This window comes from Aquarana catesbeiana, linkage group LG01 (assembly GCF_042186555.1).
Source record: "Aquarana catesbeiana isolate 2022-GZ linkage group LG01, ASM4218655v1, whole genome shotgun sequence".
In the NCBI taxonomy this organism is placed as follows: domain Eukaryota; kingdom Metazoa; phylum Chordata; class Amphibia; order Anura; family Ranidae; genus Aquarana; species Aquarana catesbeiana.
In genome coordinates, this window is record NC_133324.1 from 822,702,747 (window position 1) to 822,722,127 (window position 19,381).

Consider the following 19,381-nt stretch of genomic DNA (forward strand, 5'->3'; position numbering starts at 1 on the left):
TATAGCAAAAAGTAAACAAAATTTCAATTTTTTCAAAATTGACGCTTTTTTTTTTTGTTTATAGCGCAAAAAATAAAAAAACGTAGAGGCGATCAAATGCCACCAAAAGAAACTGGTTGGTATGGATAGGTGACAGTGTCAAAAAGGAGGCACCACCATCCCTGAATAACATGTATGGTGAGGGGAATAATTTAGTGGGACTTTGTAGGTGCCAGGCAAATAGATTTAGACAAACATCAGAATAAAAAGTATTAATCACATTTTATTAAGCATGAATAAAGATTTAAAAATTATGCTGGCTGTACATAATATAAAATACAAAAGAAATGAGTTTGAAAATGTGTCAACGATTCTCAAAGGCTGAATAATTCAACTGCCAACCAATCGATAGTTACCTGCTGTAAGGGTAAAGCCAAACTGGGAGAACGGACGATGAGCTGTGCTGGAAAAAGTTGGCCTAAATAGGCCCAGGTAAGGGCCGTAAGACCAATGTCTGCCACATGAAAAAGAGAGAAGTATGATTGGGATGATTGGGAGGGGGAGAGGGAGAGAGGCAAGGGAGGGGGAGAGGGAGAGAGGCAAGGGAGGGGGAGAGGGAGAGAGGCAAGGGAGGGGGAGAGGGAGAGAGGCAAGGGAGGGGGAGAGGGAGAGAGGCAAGGGAGGGGGAGAGGGAGAGAGGCAAGGGAGGGGGAGAGGGAGAGAGGCAAGGGAGGGGGAGAGGGAGAGAGGCAAGGGAGGGGGAGAGGGAGAGAGGCAAGGGAGGGGGAGAGGGAGAGAGGCAAGGGAGGGGGAGAGGGAGAGAGGCAAGGGAGGGGGAGAGGGAGAGAGGCAAGGGAGAGAGGCAAGGGAGAGAGGCAAGGGAGAGAGGCAAGGGAGAGAGGCAAGGGAGAGAGGCAAGGGAGAGAGGCAAGGGAGAGAGGCAAGGGAGAGAGGCAAGGGAGAGAGGCAAGGGAGAGAGGCAAGGGAGAGAGGCAAGGGAGAGAGGCAAGGGAGAGAGGCAAGGGAGAGAGGGAAGGGAGGGGGAGAGGGAAGGGAGGGGGAGAGGGAAGGGAGGGGGAGAGGGAAGGGAGGGGGAGAGGGAAGGGAGGGGGAGAGGGAAGGGAGGGGGAGGAGAGGGAAGGGAGGAGGAGGAGAGGGAAGGGAGGAGGAGGAGAGGGAAGGGAGGAGGAGGAGAGGGAAGGGAGGAGGAGGAGAGGGAAGGGAGGAGGAGAGGGAAGGGAGGAGGAGAGGGAAGGGACGAGGGGTGGATGGAAACAGGAGTGAAAGAGTGAGGGGGAGATGTGTATGGGATGTGTGGACCACCTGGGGGTAGTAAACAATGTGAAGACATACAGTGACTAGGAGGTGAGAGGTGGAAGGTGATAACTAATTTAAGTGAGCCAATGAAGGAAGTACTTACAAGTGACCCGGTAAGGTTTAGGAAAAAGCAAGGGCTGTCAAATAGAGATTCATCTATTTGGGAAAATAAAAACCATAATAAATGTACATTGTAATTGGTGATGAGTATAGGAAAATATACAGGAATATAATAGAAAAAAAAAGAAAAGCAAGCACTCTGTCATAATGAAATTAGTTTGGAAAAAGCTAGACCTACAAATACTGTTGGAGGGCATGTATATTGGTCATCCATACAAAAGAGGACCATAATCCTGTATACAAATTGTCTATACCCATTTTCAAAATAAAGAGTGGGAAGAGTTAGACGGTAACAGGTTTTTTTTTTTTTTTTAAATTGAAAGCCTATGGCGTGCATAACACACCCAAAAAACTTCACCTGGTGCCAAAAAAAACGTGCACACACATAAAGAGTGGTCACAAAAAAGTGCAACGGGTACACAGACATGCCAATTCCCTGATCCCCCGGGGCGTTAGACCATTGTAAAGTACCTTTGTCCCCGTCTGGAGCCTATCTGGCCGAAACCAGACAGACCCCGTTCTCTGGAGGGTCTGCCGAAACAGAACCCACTCAAGTACTAGGTGGGGCTCCCCCGAAGGGAGACCCCATGGGTTAGGGCGAACTAAGCCAGAAGGCCATGTCCACCCCTTCCCAAGACTTTCAGGGCTGGCCCGAGGACCCGTCCTGACTCATCACACAGTGAGACAAAAGTGTACAAGACGTGACAAAACATAGGATTCAATCAAAAAGAAAGAAAATAAATAAAAAGTGGGGAAGGAATAGTGAAGAGGAGAGTGAAAAAGGTGGCCATTGTGTAAAACAATGACCACGCCCTCCGGCCAGGAATAAAAAATTCCTCTGGTCCTAGCCAAAAGGCCCGGCCCAAGAGGCAGGTGCTAAGAAAGCGTGTTCTATAATGCAGTGACCGTGGTGCCTCAAATCAAAGTGACTGCCACTCACAGTGATTTTATGGCACCCCTGGACTGCCACTCCAGGGCCACTACTCCATAAGCTTTCAAAGACCAACCCTGGCCACCAGCCCAGACCACAGCAGCCCCCACGCCAGGCAGGAAGGCATGGAGTTCTGGAAGCTTGGTGAGAGCCCTTTACCATCAGGCCTCACCGTCGTTCCGTCCCTCCTACCTAATTACATTCGGGAAATACTGCCTCTCCTCCGGTGGGAGAAAGGGTAGCCAGCGTTCTCTCCCGATTAAATGTCCGGAGCTAGAGCCGCCCCAATCCAGGCCAGAAGGCCAGGGTCCCGACCCTCCGGTTCAGACCCCGTGGTTCTCCATCCCCATCAGAATGCTTCCCTTTCGGCTACGAACCGTCCAGGTCACCTTTACTCCAGCAGGTTTTGCATAGCAACCGCCATCCCATCTCTATCTCACCATAGATCAGGGACGGAAGCAAGCGCCACCTTCTGGAAACTGATAAGAACAGATACTACACTTGATCTTAGCCAAAAGGCCGAGAAGCGTTTGTAACAGGTACTTGTAATAAGTAAATAGTTAGCATGCTCAGCATCGTTGGTCAGAAGACACACAGGAGGATTTAAAGCGGGGGTCCACCTATCTATTGTTTTTTTTTTTTTAGTTCATTCACAAACTTTTCTTCTCAGCATTACATACTCACATATTGTGTGTAATATGTCCGCCTGTGTCAGATTTCATCGGAAAGAATAACTTATATTATTCACTGCAGGCGGTTTCCATCTTCATTGTGGGCATTTGAAGCCCACAAGCATTTATTTCCTGGATGTGGTGAATGCTGTGCTCCCAGCATTCACCGCTCATTCCCGCACATGCTCAGTGGCATCCTGGGAAGCCTGAGACTAGCTCCCAGGAGTCTGGGAGAGGCTAGAAACACGCCTACTCCCACGGGAGGAGAACCAGGAAGTGCAAAGAAGAATAGAAAAATAAAAGGTAATTACGGTGATTTAAATTTTTTTAAACGGCATGTCAGCATCTAGGCAAGGAAGAGAATACATACAGATATTGTTCAAAATTTGGGTGGAACCCCGCTTTAAGTATGAAGCAAAGGACTTGAGACAAGATTTGATTAGGAGAGGTGACAAAAACAGAGTAAATTCAAGGAGTTACCTTGTGCAAAGAGATGTATCAGAATGGCAGCCCGTCCGTCATCTAGCATAGTGTGTAGGGATGAGCTCCGGCGTGTTCTCATGCTGAACGTGCCGAGCCCGCCAGGAAGTCGGCACGGGCAGCGCCAATCACAATCAGTGAGACATTTCCCGATGTGCGGCTGCAGAGATCGGGAAACGTCTCCCTACCTGTGATTAGCGCTGAGCCGTGCCGACTTCCTGGCGGGCTCGGCACGTTCAGCGTGCGAACACGCCGGAGCTCATCCTTAATAGTGTGTAGTGAGGGATGTTTAAATATACCTACATGCCGGTCACGTGTTCGCCGGGGTCCTATGAGGCAGGGGAATCAGGAGAACGGCACGGAAGCAAGTGGAGGTAGGGGTAAGGAACTACAATACCCATAAGGCAACACAGGCTGTGTGAGGATAGGGAGAGGCGGGCGCTAGAGCAGCTGACATGCCCCAATTAGTGGGCGTGCCTCTGTCCTCCGTCTCCACTCACAGAATCGTAAAGAGGAAGGGAACATAGGAAGGGGGGGTGATGTAGGTGTTGAGCAAGATAATAAATTGGGCAAAAAAGTCATAAAGGAAGAGATGCAGAGTGAAATGAATATGTGTAGCGCAATACCAGTTACCCAGCTGGTGAATTGCAACTAAAGATTACTGTAGAAAGATAACATAGAGCAACTATAATAGGGATAATTGAGAAGGCAGATGTGTGGCGATGGACAATCGATAGACAACAATTATGCACCATATGGAACACACTTTTTATTATCCAAAAGTATATACAGGCAGAAGATCATGATGCACTATAATAAATGTGTCAATATACAAAAGATAATCAATGATGTAAATAAAATTAAGCAAACGTAATTTAATCAATATACAACAAGAAAAATAGAATCAAAAGAAGGAGGGAAGGAGAAACGAGGCAGAGGGGTAGGAGAGGGGGAGATTAATCCGACCATAGGAAGAGAATGAACAAAGGGATATATATACAGGACTATGGTCCTCTTTTGTACAGATGACCAATATACATGCCCTCCAACAGTATATAGTTGGTCTAGTATTTGTAGGTCTAGCTTTTTCCAAACTAATTTCATTATGACAGAGTGCTTGCTTTTCTTTTTTTTTTCTATTATATTCCTATATATTTTCCTATACTCATCACCAATTAAAATGGACATTCATTATGGTTTTTATTTCCCCAAATAGATAAATATCTCTTTTTGGCAGCCCTTGCTTTTTCTTAAACCTAACTGGGTCACTTGTAAGTACCTTCATTGGCCCACTTAAATTAGTTATCGCCTTCCACTTCTCACCTCCTAGTCACTGTATGTCTTCATATTGTTCACTACCCCCAGGTGGTCCACACATCCCCCCCCCCTCACTCCTGTGGTGGTAATGGGTTTACAACCACTTTAAGTGGTTAAACAGAAAGTAAACCGTGGTGGGTTTTTCTTCCTTTCTTCTTCCCTGCAAAGTAAAGGCATAATGTGCTAGTATGCATCACATACTAGCACATTATGTGACGCTTACTGCAAACAAAGCCGGAGCCATCCCCGCTGCAGGCCGGATCCATCTCCGCCCATCTTCCTTTCCGGGGCCGCAGACTCTGGCTCTGACTGGCCGGAGTCACGGCACACGCTCCCGAAGAAGCGGCACGGGCAGCTGTTCCTTCACAGAGCATGTGCTGATGACATCATCAGGGCGGTATACAGTAAATGCTTCCTAAATGGCGCACGTTTAGGAGATATTTACAGTACCTATAGGTAAGACTTTTTCTAGGCTTACCTATAGGTACAGTTTACAACCTCTTTAAGGCCTGGTTCACACTGATGCTACAATCGTTCCGACTTTGGAGCACATCAAAAGTCAGACCCCATTCAGTGTAATGGAACTGTTCTAATTGCTGCGACTTGAGTTGCTCCGACTTAGAAAAATGTTCCTGCACTACTTTTGGTCCAATTTACATTTTGTGTTGACATCAGACCTGGAATAGAGAGGAAATCCTCCGATGAGGACACCAATTCTGGTGACACCCCAGGATTCCCTCACTTTGCAGGGAATCTCTCTCATTTCCTGTTTTGGCTATGGGACAGGAAGCAAAGGGAAATCTACCCAATAGGATAAATATAACTGACAGGGGTTATAACCCTCCCTTACTCTATCCAAATCATTAAATAGTTTTGCCTTTAGTTACACTTTATTGAATGCACATGTTCTATTTATGTTGTTATAAAAGGTGGACTATGCCTTTAAGAAGTCAAATAAAAGGTGGAGGAGGAGTTTACAGAACCGCCATCCAGCTGCTGTACCACGTGCCCTCAGCCATAACCTCCCCTCCCCCCCCACCCCCCCATACACAGTCGTTGTGTGAGCCCCCTATACAGGCTGCCCTCCCTTCCCCCACACAGCACACCCCCGTACCCCCATAGAGCCACTCTTCCTCCTCATCCCCGACTCCTCCTCCTCCGCCCGCGGTCACGGTGCTGGTGGCGACGGCAGTTGTAGAGGAGGTGGTTGATGACGGAACGGCGGCAACAGGGCTGGAGCCGCTCATCTCCGCCGAAACCACCATCCGCTCCAGCACCTCTCCGCCGGCGGACATCTTTGCTACAGGACTGCGAGAAGCAACTATCGCGAGATCTGGCCAGCCTGTGACGGCCAGAGACTCGCCATTACCTTCCAGTGATTGGAGGACCCGAAGGACATCACGTGACAGTCTAGAGAGACCGCAGGCGGCCATGTTAGCTGAGGGCAAAAGTCACAGTTCCGGGGAACTATAAGCGCACGCTCAGCTCACGAAGCGAAACAACTAGTAGCTGTCGCAAGTAGAGGCATTGCATGCTGGGAATTAAAGTACATATAGAAACCCTGAATAGAAGATTATTCGTTCGGGAAACATTGTGTATAATAAATTGTGTTTGTTCAGTAAAATACTTGTTTTCGTCCTATTGTCTTGCTTTGTTGTATTGCCTTGTTTTGTCATAGCTCCCAACTGTCCCTGATTTCGAGGGACTGTCCCTAATTTGGAGCAATGTCCCTCTGTCCCTCTTTCCCCCTCATTTTGGTCTGATCTATATAGTTGTATATAAAATGCACTCTTTATCTTTCAAAAAGTGTTTCCCAGTGCTAAACCTTCCTTTCAATTTTTAAATTGCTGTATTTGTACATTTCAAAAGCCAGAATAAAGAAATAGTAATGGTAGAAAAAAAGCCAAATATTTGAAAAGTGTCCTGCATTTGTATTCAGCCCCCCTAAATCAATACTTTGTAGAACCACCTTTCGCTGCAATTTCAGCTGCAAGTCTTTTGGGGATGTCTCTACCAGCTTTGCACATCTAGAGAGTGACATTTTTGCCCATTCTTCTTTGCAAAATAGCTCAAGCTCTGTCAGATTGGATGGAGAGCGTCTGTGAGCAGCAATTTGCAAGTCTTGCCACAGATTCTCAATTGGATTTAGGTCTGGACTTTGACTGGGCCATTCTAACACATAAATATGATTTGATCTAAACCATTCCATTGTAGCTCTGGCTGTATGTTTAGGGTGGTTGTCCTGCTGGAAGGTGAACCTCCACCCCAGTCTCAAGTCTTTTGCAGATCCTAAAGCCTCGTACACACGAGCGCAATGTCCAACAGAAAAAGTCAGACGGAAGCTTTTCATCGTCTATTCCGATCGTGTGTGTGCCTCATCGGACTTTTCTTTTCGAAAATTCTGACGGACCTATAGAACATGCTCTAAATATTTCCGACGGAACCAATTCCTATCAGGAAAACCGCTCGTCTGTATGCTGTTCCGACGGACCAAAAACAACGCATGGTCTGAAGCAAGTAAGAGACGGAAGCTATTGGCTACTGAATTTCCTTTTTCTAGTCCCGTCATATGTGTTGTACGTCACTGCGTTCTGGACAGTCAGACTTTGGTCGGACTTTGGATTGACCGTGTGTAGGCAAGACCACTTGAATTGAATTCCATCGGAGTTCCGTCAGAGAAACCTTCGGAGTTTATTCCGACGGCTAAACCTCTTCTAAGATTGCCCTGTATTTGGCTCCATCCATCTTCCCATTAACTCTGACCAGCTTCCCTGTTCCTGCTGAAGAAAAGCATCCCCACAATGATGATGCTGCCACCACCATGTTTCACGATGGGGATGGTGTGTTCAGAGTGATGTGCAGTTTTAGTTTTCTTCCACACATACCGTTTTGCTTTTAGGCCAAAATATTCAATTTGGTTTCATCTGACCAGAGCACCTTCTTCCACGTGTTTGTTGTGTCCCCTGTCACATGGATTCTCACAAAACTGCAAACGGGACTTCTTATGGCTTTCTTTTAGCAATGGCTTTCTTCTTGCCACTCTTCCATAAAAGCCAGATTTGTGGAGTGCACGGCTAATAGTTGTCCTGTGGACGGATTCTCCCACCTGAGCTGTGGATCTCTGCAGCTCGTCCTTTGCTACCATGGGCCTCTTGGCTGCTTCTCTGATTAACGCTCTCCTTGCCCAGCCTCTCAGTTTAGGTGGATGGCCATGTCTTGGTAGGTTTGCAGTTGTGCCATACTCTTTTCATTTTCAGATGATGGATTGTACAGTGTTCCATGAGATGTTCAAAGTTTGGGAATTTTTTTCTAACCTAACCCTGCTTTAAACTTCTCCACAACTTTATCCCTGACCTGTCTGGTGTGTTCCTTGGCCTTCAGGATGCTGTTTGTTCACTAAGGTTCTCTAACAAACCTCTGAGGGCTTCACAGAACAGCTGTATTTACACTGAGATTAAATTACACACAGGTGAACTCTATTTACTAATTAGCTGACTTTTGAAGGCAATTGGTTCCACTAGATTTTAGTTAGGGGTATCAGAGTAAAGGGGGCTGAATACAAATGCACGCCACAATTTTTAGATATTTATTCGTAAAAAATGTTAATAAACCATTTATCATTTTCCTTTTACTTCACAATTATGTGCCACTTTGTGTTGGTCATCACATAAAATCCCAATAAAATACATTTATGTTTTTGGCTGTAACATGACAAAATGTGGAAAATTTCAAGGAGTATGAATACTTTTTCAAGGCACTGTATGTAATGGACATTTTGGGTTCTATAGACTTTAATGGTAATGCCCAAAAATGCTTGAATTGATTTGACTTTTTTTTTCTCTGCTCTTAAATGCCCCTATTAGTTAGTCTATAATTCCATGAACACATAGGCGTGTAGAGGCAGAAAAAAAAACATCACTTGTGCATTTAGAACACACATTAAAGCTAGACATGTTTGGGCGCATTTTTAAGTGTTCTTGCATAGCAAGACCACTTACTGTTATCTCACATATATATTATTATTCTTATTATAGCCAAATTTCCCACCCTAACTCCTCCCACAGCTTTTACACTACCTAGACAGTAATATACAGAAACGTGCGGATTGTTCCCGATTGGTGTGCTATTACTTTGTGGAACGTTTCGCCGAATGGTTCACGAAATATCGTCGTTTTTGCGGCAAAATTGGTCCCATAGGAATGAATCGCGAAATGTTCAAAACTAGAGTGGGAGGTGACAAAAGCTGAAAAATCAGGACATGATTTCTAAACTGCCACCACTCCCTCGTTTTCAAGCCCACCTACACAAATCTTATATCAACATGTTCAGCTATCCCTGCAGCCACTGAACATGTCCACGGCTAAGCCACAGTCCTGATAGTTTTCATAATATGACCATTTGTTTGCAACTCACGCCGTCCATTGACATTTATTGAAACTCCACTCTAGCCACTTTAAATTTGAAGGGCAATATCTAAACTGCGACTGTGCCTTCATTTTTAATATTTTAGAGACATACTATGCATCAAAATCTAGGTCTGGGTCTTGTGATTCTCGCAATATAAACTCTTCGCTGTAGGATTTATAGTTTTTAAAATACGACCGTTGGAAGTACTGCACACTTATTACAGCTATCATGATCCTGGGTATTGTGTTTTGAGCAGTGGTTGTGAAGCATAAACAGGGCACGAGCGTTGCCAGGAAACAGTGGTTGTAAACACTGATTATCATCAAACAGATAGCACACCTTCACATCCATTCTACGTCAAGATGCTGAGATCCCCCAAATGCATGTGGTCATACCTTCATCTGCTAGGCTTTATAATGCTGCTAATGTTTTTATAAATGTATGTTTTAATGTAACTGTGAAGCACTTTGGGCAACAACGTTGCAATTAAATGTGCTATATAAATAAAGTTTAAATCCATTTCTCACTCTATCAAGCTTGTCATGTGCACTTTTTAAATTTGATCAATCAATTGGTTAGTGTAATGTTTGTTATCTTTACTCACTCCAAACGCTCCACACAGTTACTCTGCCTACTCCATAAAGTTACTCTACCCAGTCCAACCTTTCCACAGTTACTCCAGCCACTCCAACCACACAACAGTTACTCAAGCCACTCCTCCCAGTTACTCCACCCACTCCAGTTGTAGACTACTGGTGGAGGCAAGAACACTTAACACAATTTCCCCAGAAATTGTAGCTTTTCTAGTTTATTAATGTAGTCTAATGGCCAGAATAAACTAATATTCTGGCCAATAGAATGCATAAATGTTAAATGCACAAAGCGTAGGCACGGCTTCTGAACATGGCGGACATGTGAGACTTGCGCTCCGTCGCCATTCCGGGACTCCTGCCACCCAATCTGCAGCACTCACAGCCACGGGAGTCACATCCCCACACTCACACGGCAGCCGTGTGCCCCATGTGCAAAATCGGAGACCAGAGACATAACTACGCCGTAGTCTTTCAGCCTCGGGCCTACTCCACCATTGACCGCTACCTCCATAGGCCTGCATCCACGGCCTCGAGTACCCAGGATGCCGCACCGGACCCTCCGGAGCTCCAGGTGCTGGAGACAGGTACCCTCTTTGATATCCCCCACACCTCAGGACAGGGACCTTCCCAATATACCTGATATTGACTGGCGTCTGAATAGGGCCTACAGGTCCCTCGCTCCTAAACCACCAGCAGGGGCTAATCCGAGGGATGTAATAGTCCGTTTCCATTACTATGACAGCAAATAAGCCTTAACCATAGTCACCTGCAATAAATCCAGGCTTGATTTCAAAGGGTCCAGAATTTAGATCTTCAGTGACCTTTCCCCTATAACGCTGGCAAAAAGGAGAAATATTCGCCCGGTGACATTACACCTCCAAACCCATAAAGTAATATACCGTTGGAGGTTCCCCTTCCGCCTCTCTGCCTCCCGCAATGACATACAGTACTCCCTACCTGACCTTCAGGAAAGTGACTCCTTCCTGCGCAACTTGTGCCTACCACCCCTTCCCTGATGAAGACCCTGTGCTGCTCCCTGCCATCCCCAGGCCGCTGACAGCCCCGAGCCGCATCTGGACCCCAGTGGGACAGAAGCAACACAAGACCTTCACACCTCAAAGGCATCCTCTCTCCAGTTTTCCAACCTGAGGATTGCTGATTTGTGTTCTAGCTGAGATCCTTGTAGTTATCTGGCCCCTGACGTTCATGTGTGGCCATTGCCCTTATGGTGGTATGCGATGCATGCTAGCACATTATGACATCGCCTGGGAGGGAAATGCCTGTTTTCTCAACCACATTTCTGCCTGCTGCTTGGAATGACCCTTTGCCTGAATAATGACCATGCCCCAGCCTGTTTATTAACCATGTTTGTGCTTGCCAATTGGACTGATCCTGTGCTTGCATACTGACCACGTCTCTGTCTGCTAACAAAACCGACCCTTACCTGGTAACTGACCACATTTTTGTCGCCTGCACCGATCTTTTGGCTATCTTCTGACTATGTTTCTGCCTGGCACCAGTACTGACCCATCTGCTTATCACAATGACTATGGTCCTGGGAGACACCATTCCCACCTATCTTCTGCAGACAACTGCACTGCTGGTACCACAGGTACTCAGCCTCCTGTACTTCTTGGCCATTGAACCTAGTACTGTGCTATGGAGGCAGCCACTTACCGGTAGGTTAGGCCTGCTTGGCTTTTTAGAACAGGGACTGCTGTAGGTAAAGCTACACTATGCTATTTTCCCTGACAACTTGTACAGAGGCGACCAGTGGCAGCCCGTCCATAGGGGGTGCCCTGGTGACGCCCCCCCCCCCCCCCCCCAGGCAGTCACAAAAAAAAAAAGAAAAACAATTTTTAAACATGGCCAGCCCACTTCTACGGTCTTCAGGAAAATGGCGGCTGGCGCTGGCCGCGGACCTCGGTGTCGAAAATCGGGGAAAACCGAATTTCCCAGGACATCTCCCGGGAAACGATTAAATCGGGAAAAGGGTCTAAATCCCGGGAATGTCCCGGGAAATTCGGGACAGTTGGCAAGTATGATTATCCCCATACTTGAGAGAAGTAGTAAAATGCACTTAGGGGTATAATTTTAAGTATGCCTATGCTCCATGTTAAAAGGATGTTACTCACTGACAACTTTGTGTTAAAAAAGAAATTGATTTCCTTTCCACATTTTCCAAAAACTTGTGGCAAAAATTTTTTTTTTTTTTTTTAAAAGACTCACGATGTCTTCAGGTGTTTGCTTTCCAAAATGTGGTAATTTTAAAGAATAAAAAAGTATGAGTACAATTTGTCTTAAACTGCTTAAAGAGGAACTGCAGTCTGCTCACATAATTTGTAATAAAAAACATCTTTGCCATTCTGAAGCTTCCCTCCAACCACTTTGCATATTATTTTATATATAATGTGATTCTGTACGTGCCAAATATGCTGCAGAAATCTCCCTCCACTGAGTCTGGAGGCATCTATTTTAACTGTAGGCAACTGAAGCTGCTGCCTGTTCACTTCCTGGATTTACACAGACACACAGAGGCACACCTCCAGCTCTGCAGATCTCATTGGCCCTCTTATGACTCATCTCCCCTCTCTTCCTGGCAAACTCTCACGAGAGTAAGAGAGAGAGGGCTGTGCATCATGTCATAAGCCTAGGCTAATGACCAGACAAGAAAGAGGAAGTGGGCTGTATAAGGTATTTACTGGCAGAAAAAAAATATTTTACTATCCAAAGTTAAAACAACAAGGGAAGATTTAATAGATGGAAAGATGAAAAAATGACTGAAGCTTCACTTTAAGACCCAGTTTGCATGACCAGTCAGGATCACATACCACCAAGAATAAGTGTAAATTTGTGGTGGGGATCACAGCCAGGAAATCCATACAAATCACTGACAGGCTGACAAGTGATGGACGCAGTTTGTGTCCAGGGCCACTCAGCTTTCCCCAAATGCAGGTAACTGTGCAGATGTGTGGTTACATGCATACAGCTGTAGCACTTGTCAGCCTGTCATTGATTTGTACAGACTTTCTGGCCATTGCTGATCACAGACACCTGCAAATTTACACTGATTCTGCATGTGTAGGGCCATGTTTTGCTGGCATGGAGATGCAAAGGTTTTGCAAGCATCCCAGTGCAGGTGGTCCTATTCACATAACTCCCAACTGTCCCTGATTTTGAGGGACTGTCCTTGATTTGGAGCACTGTCCCTCTGTCCCTCATCCCTCCTCATTTGTCCCTCATTTTGGTCTGATCTATATAGTTGTATATAAAATGCACTTTTTATCTTTCAAAAAGTGTTTCCCAGTGCTAAACCTTCATCCAATTTCTAAATTGCTGCATTTGTACATTTTAAAAGCCAATATATAGGAATAGTAGTGGTAAAAAAAGCCCTTGTGTATTTAACAAACCTTTTTTTTTGGTTAATTCTCCTTTAAGGGTGTGTGGCAGGGGGCGTGTCCTATGCCTACATACGTTTGTTAGTAGGTGTCCCTCATTTCCATCTCAAAATGTTGGGAGGTATGTATTCATGTCTATTGGGACACAGCAGCTGCATGGACATGGGTGCTGTGTCCCAGAATGACATCCATGTCACCCAGGATGTGTTCGGGGATGAGCACCTGGATGCATGTCATATTGGGAGCAGTGGCTGTCTCCATTGAGCCGCTGCATCCCAATAGACAACAATGGTACTATCGACACAGGGATGCACACAACACCTGGGCCATATGTACAGTATAACTAAAGACAAGTTTTGTTTTTTCACTTTTGGATAGAGTGGAGAGGGATTAGAACCCCTTTTGTTGTTTGTGCCCTATTTGTGCCCTATTTGTCTTGTTTACTGTTATCACCAAAATTGAAAGTAGAAGAAAAACCTGAATTCATGGTTGTCCCCAGAACAGGAATAGAGGGGAAATGTTCCAATGGGGACACTACGGATTCCCTCCCTTTGGAGGGATTTCCTCTCACTTCCTGTTTTTTCACTTTTGGATAGAGTGGAGAGGGATTAGAACCCCTTTTGTTGTTTGTGCCCTATTTGTGCCCTATTTGTCTTGTTTACTGTTATCACCAAAATTGAAAGTAGAAGAAAAACCTGAATTTATGGTTGTCCCCAGAACAGGAATAGAGGGGAAATGTTCCAATGGGGACACTACGGATTCCCTCCCTTTGGAGGGATTTCCTCTCACTTCCTGTTTTGGCTATGAGACATGAGCAAAAGGAAAACTTCCCAATTTGACACAGAGGGCAAAAATAAAACTTACAGGGGTTATAACCATCCCTTGCTCTCTCCAAAATAAAAATAAAAGTTTGGCATTTAGTTCTTCTTTAACCACCTCTTTTGGCTATAGCGCGGACTCACATTGCCGGGAGAGCGTCTATGGATATCCTCCCATGATCACGCTCTTCCCTGTAGTGTGCATCAGCACGGATCTGTGATTGCTTTCTCCTTCGGACACAGCTGATCACAAATTAGTGTAAAGAGCCAATCAAAACGGCTCTTTACCATGTTACCAGCTGTGTCAAATCACAATGTAAACAGTATTTACCAGTTATCGGCAGTCCTCTCCTCGCGCTGACAGCGTGTGAGAAGAGGAGAGACAATAAACTGCAAATCCACACAGGGGACATCTCCACTGATAATCAGGGCACTGATCATCAGTGTCCTGATGATCAGTGCAGCCCAACAGTGCCCACAAGTACTGCCAATCTGTGCTCCTCAGTGCTGCCTGTCAGTGGTCATCAGTGCTACCTATCCGTGCCACATATCAGTGCAGCCTCATCGGTGCAGCCTATTAGTGTCCATCAATGAAGGAGAAAAATTACTTATTTAGACATTTTTTTTTTTACATTTTCGTGTCACTGATGGGCACTGCTGAGGATTTATTGTAATCAGGGCACTGATGATCAGTTCCTGATTACATGCCCTGGTCTCCCCTGCGAGGAGATACCACTGATTGGCTCTCCTCCCCACGCACACTGTCAGTGTGAAACGAGGAGAGCCGGTTACTGGCACTTCCGCAGTATCTCACAAAAGTGAGTACACCCCTCACATTTTTGTAAATATTTTATTGTATCTTTTCATGTCACAACACTGAAGAAATGACACTTTGCTACAATGTAAAGTAGTGAGTGTACAGCTTGTATAACAGTGTCAATTTGCTGTCCCCTCAAAATGACTCAACACACAGCCATTAATGTCTAAACCGCTGGCAACGAAAGTGAGTGCACCCCTAAGTGAAAATGTCCAAATTGGGCTCAAAGTGTCAATATTTTGTGTGGCCACCATTATTTTCCAGCACTGCCTTAACCCTCTTGGGCATGGAGTTCACCAGAGCTTCACAGGTTGCCACTGGAGTCCTCTTCCACTCCTCCATGACCACATCATGGAGCTGGTGGATGTTGGAGACCTTGCGCTCCTCCACCTTCAATTTGAGGAGCCCCACAGATGTTCAATAGGGTTTAGGTCTGGAGACATGCTTGGCCAGTCCATCACCTTTACCCTCAGCTTCTTTAGCAAAGCAGTGGTCATCTTGGAGGTGTGTTTGGGGTCGTTATCATGTTTGAATACTGCCCTGCGGCCCAGTCTCCGAAGTGAGGGGATCATGCGCTGCTTCGGTATGTCACAGTACATGTCTGCATTCATGGTTCCCTCGATGAACTGTAGCTCCCCAGTGCTGGCAGCACTTTTGCAGCCCCAAACCATGACACTCCCACCACCATGCTTGACTCCTTAGTCTGCGTATCTTCAGCAAATATTTGCAAGCTTTCTTGTGCATCATCTTTAGAAGAGGCTTCCTTCTGGGACGACAGCCATGCAGACCAATTTGATGCAGTGTGCGGCATATGGTCTGAGCACTGACAGGCTGACCCCCCACCCATTCAACCTCTGCAGCAATGCTGGCAGCACTCAAACGTCTATTTCCCAAAGACAACCTCTGGATATGACGCGGAGCACATGCATGCAACTTCTTTGGTTGACCTTAGCGAGGCCTGTTCTGTGTGGAACCTGTCCTGTTAGACCGCTGTATAATCTTGGCTACCATGCTGTAGCTCAGTTTCAGGGTCTTGGCAATCTTCTTATAGTCTAGGCCATCTTTATGTAGATCAACAATTCTTTTTTTTTTTTCAGCTCCTCTGAGAATTCTTTGCCATGAGGTGCCATGTTGAACTTCCAGTCCAAATTTAACACACCTGCTCCCCATTCACACCTGAGACCTTGTAACACTAACGAGTCACATGACATCGGGGAGGAGAAATGGCTAATTGGGCCCAATTTAAACATTTTCACTTTGGGGTGTACTCACTTTTATTGCCAGCGGTTTAGACATTAATGGCTGTGTGTTGAGTAATTTTGAGGGGACAGAAAATTTACACTGTTATACAAACTGTATACTCACTACTTTACATTGTAGCAAAGTGTCATTTCTTCAGTGTTGTCACATGAAAAGATATATTAAAATATTTACAAAAATGTGAGGGGTGTACTCACTTTTGTGAGATACTGTACATGTGACTGGCTGTGATTGGACACAGCCGATCACATGGTTAAAGAGCCGCATCATCAGCTCTTTAGAGAGATCGGGGTCCTAAGAACAAAGCTTGCCAAACTGCGTCCCCCCCCCCCCCCCCGTCGTTCTGGGGCGCCGTCATAAAGCGTCCTCCCAGAACGAGAGCAGCACTGCTCCTTCGTCAAAAAAATGTTGTTTGGGTAGAGTGTGGCATGACCACGCAATTGTCATTCAAAGTGTACTGAAATCTGAAAATTGTCCTGGGCAGGAAGGTGGTGAAAGTGCCCAGTAAGCAAGTGGTTAATATTCACAGTCTCATTGTTATATATATATATATATATATATATATATATATATATATATATATATACATACTTCTGTGTTGTAACTACATTTGGAAATGTATTTGCAAAAAAAAAAAGAAAGCACTGACTAGGTGGCAGACTGGCAGTGCCTGCCTAGCACCACCTAGCCCGCGCCCTGATCAGGACTCTAGTGACAGCCAGCCCAGCACCTGGCAGCGCGCGCCGCCTGTGTTTGTGATGACGTCTAATGTGAGCGCCGTGCACGTGTTGACACGTCAGGTGTTGTCATTCCCGACTCTCACTATGGCGAGCGGTCTGGCGGCGTTTAGTGTGAAGGTGTGGGAGCCGGTGGTGGCCAAGTCCCGGCGGGCGGTGGTGTTCATGGACGATCCGTGTGCGGAGGTCCTGCACTGGTGTGGCGGCCCCGAGCTCTTCCTGGCGGCCGGGGCTCTGAACGTTAAGGAGTTCTCCAGCTTCGAGTCTGGCGCCTCCAACCAGCCCAAAGCCGTGTTCGTGGTGAGCGGGGCTGTGCGGGGCCGGGCCCTGGAGATCATCCAGGATGTGGTGAGCCAGAGCTCCTTCCAGTACTGTGTTGTGGTGAGTGCGGTGGGCCCCGGGGAGACTGAGGCCCGGCCTGCGCAGGAACAGTTGGAGGAGAAGCTGTGTCAGTGGATGGGGAACATGGGCTACACCGCCGAGGTCCTATGGGCCCCTCTATTTCTGGCCCCGCTCAGCCCTCATCTCCTCCTCACACCGGCCTTCTGTGACCTCTTCCCCCTCCTACCGGACCAGGACCTGCACGCCCTGAACCGCAGCCGGCCCGACAAGAAGAGGTTCCCGGCCCTGGCCGATGTGGACTTCCCTTCTCTACCCCCAGAACTTCAGACTCGTATCCGGAGCCTGGTGTGTGAGCTCAACATGATCATAGAGGGCATCGGGGTCCGGGAGGAATGCTTCTCTGTTGGCCATCTCAGCAGGATCATTGCCGGAGAACTGGCCAACTACCCTCAGGCCAAGAACCGACGGAAGCTGGCACAGATCAAGGCCTCGCTGGTCTTCATAGACCGGAGTCTGGATGTGACGGGTATGAGGAATACCTTTTAGACTTGTTTAGCATTGTGTGGGGGGGAGTGCCGGACATAGGCTCCTCGGTAGTCTGGTTCCCCATGGATGACGTCATCAGCACTACAAATAAGTGGCCCCCCAGTGATGGACTATGACAGTGGATCCTTGGTTCAACATATGACTAATGTCACCAATCACACATTGTCACTGGATACTATCAACGTTTTTCAGATGTATCAGTCTAATGAAAAGATCTGGGGGCTCATTCACACTGTCTGCTAAATGCTTCCTTTTAGCCCCGATTCACACTATTGCGATGCGGGAACAAGCACGGTTGGTGTGCGGGTTCCCGCATTGCATCTCTACCCTCTGCAAACCGCTGCGACAATACATAGGTAATGACACTTCCACATCGGTTCGCAGACCACAGTGTGAACGTTGAATTCAGACAGGAATCGAATTGCATGGGTGTGAACACCCAAACGATCTGATTCCAGTGTGGGGGGGGGGATGTTCCTGCAGCATTTTCGTGCGAGTGCAATGCGAGTTCAGCCATACAAACTGTATGGCTGATTTTCCATCATATGTGATCGGCACAGAAATGCGGTGCAAATCCCATGCAATGTCTGTGTTCGTAATAGTGTGAACCCAGGCTTAGTGTGCGTGTAGCTGCCAGTTTTTCCCTGTGGTGAGGGGCTGCTGTGATGCCCGTTTTACTGCACTATTTGCTTTTCTTTTTATAAAACAAAGTGTTTAAGCCCCCCCCCACCCAAAAAATACAGATCCTGATCCTTTAAAGCAGATTACACAGCATAGTGCTTGTTCTGTGTAATCTGCCCCCCTCTAAACAAAAAAAAAAAAAAAAAAACCTTCCTGTATGCCCTCTTTAAACTGACCACGATAACCAGGGCTACTCAGCCCTGATCACCGTGGTCAAAGTGCGTCCCTCTGTCATATGCTGCTCTGCTCTCCTTTCTCCCCCCTCCTTCCTGCCTCTCTGTCTCGGCCCTGCCGCTATTAATGAAAATACAAAACCTAAAATTGTCACTGCCAGCGTCTCTATTAGAGACTGGCATACAACACTGTGTAAATCCTTTTTAAAAACGAGCAGTGTAAATGTCTATTTAGAGCTGTCTTCAGGCCGGTCACGTGACTGGTGGCCGCGTTACAGCTCTGAGACAGGGGAGGGGCCGAGCAGCCACATGATCTCCCTGACTGACATCAGAGGGAGATAACGGTCCCTCCTGCAGCAGCCATGTATCGGAGCTGAAAAGCGGTCATGAGTCATGTGACCGGCCTGAAGACAGCTCTAAATGGCTATTTACACTGCTTGTTTTTAGAAAGGATTTACACAATGTTGTATGCCAGCCTCTAATAGAGCAGCTGGCAGTTTAAAAAAAAAAAAAAAAAGGCTTAGCAAACACTTTAATTCATGTTTCCACGCAGCAGCTCGGTGATATGTGGTAGCTTCCTGTGCGCTGTATTTAAATGCCATATGTCCTAATATTACTGCACCTCCCAGCTGTTCTGCAATGCGAATGGTGCTAATAGAAATGAAAGTGGTTGTCAAGGCTGAAGGTATTTTGCCTTCATGGATTCTATGCATGAAAGTAAAAAAATGTGTGCTGCACACACCCCCCCCCCAGCTCCTACCTAATACCTAAACCCAATCTTGATCCAGCTATGT

The 19,381-nt window shown here is 46.4% G+C and overlaps 2 protein-coding genes and 1 pseudogene across 6 annotated transcripts in view; 1 reads left to right on the forward strand and 2 right to left on the reverse strand.

The window, feature by feature from the left end:
- Nucleotides 1–6,270, reverse strand: part of FIP1L1 (factor interacting with PAPOLA and CPSF1) — a 133,081-nt gene extending 126,811 nt beyond the window's left edge. For all 4 annotated transcript variants that reach the window (XM_073608446.1, XM_073608447.1, XM_073608445.1 and 1 more), the window contains exon 1: nt 5,930–6,270. In XM_073608446.1, the coding sequence (XP_073464547.1) occupies nt 5,930–6,248 (319 nt within the window). In that variant the 5' untranslated portion in view covers nt 6,249–6,270. The remainder of the gene's footprint in view (nt 1–5,929) is intronic.
- LOC141124353 (U2 spliceosomal RNA) lies at nt 2,746–2,878 on the reverse strand (annotated as a pseudogene).
- A 10,582-nt stretch (nt 6,271–16,852) lies between the features above and the next one.
- The window catches only part of SCFD2 (sec1 family domain containing 2), a 725,068-nt gene continuing 722,539 nt past the window's right edge, over nt 16,853–19,381 (forward strand). Inside the window, exon 1 of one of the 2 annotated variants that reach the window (XM_073608450.1) lies at nt 16,853–17,713. In XM_073608450.1, coding sequence (XP_073464551.1) covers nt 16,867–17,713 — 847 coding nt within the window. In that variant the 5' untranslated portion in view covers nt 16,853–16,866. The remainder of the gene's footprint in view (nt 17,714–19,381) is intronic. The other variant, XM_073608448.1, reaches the window with a different exon arrangement.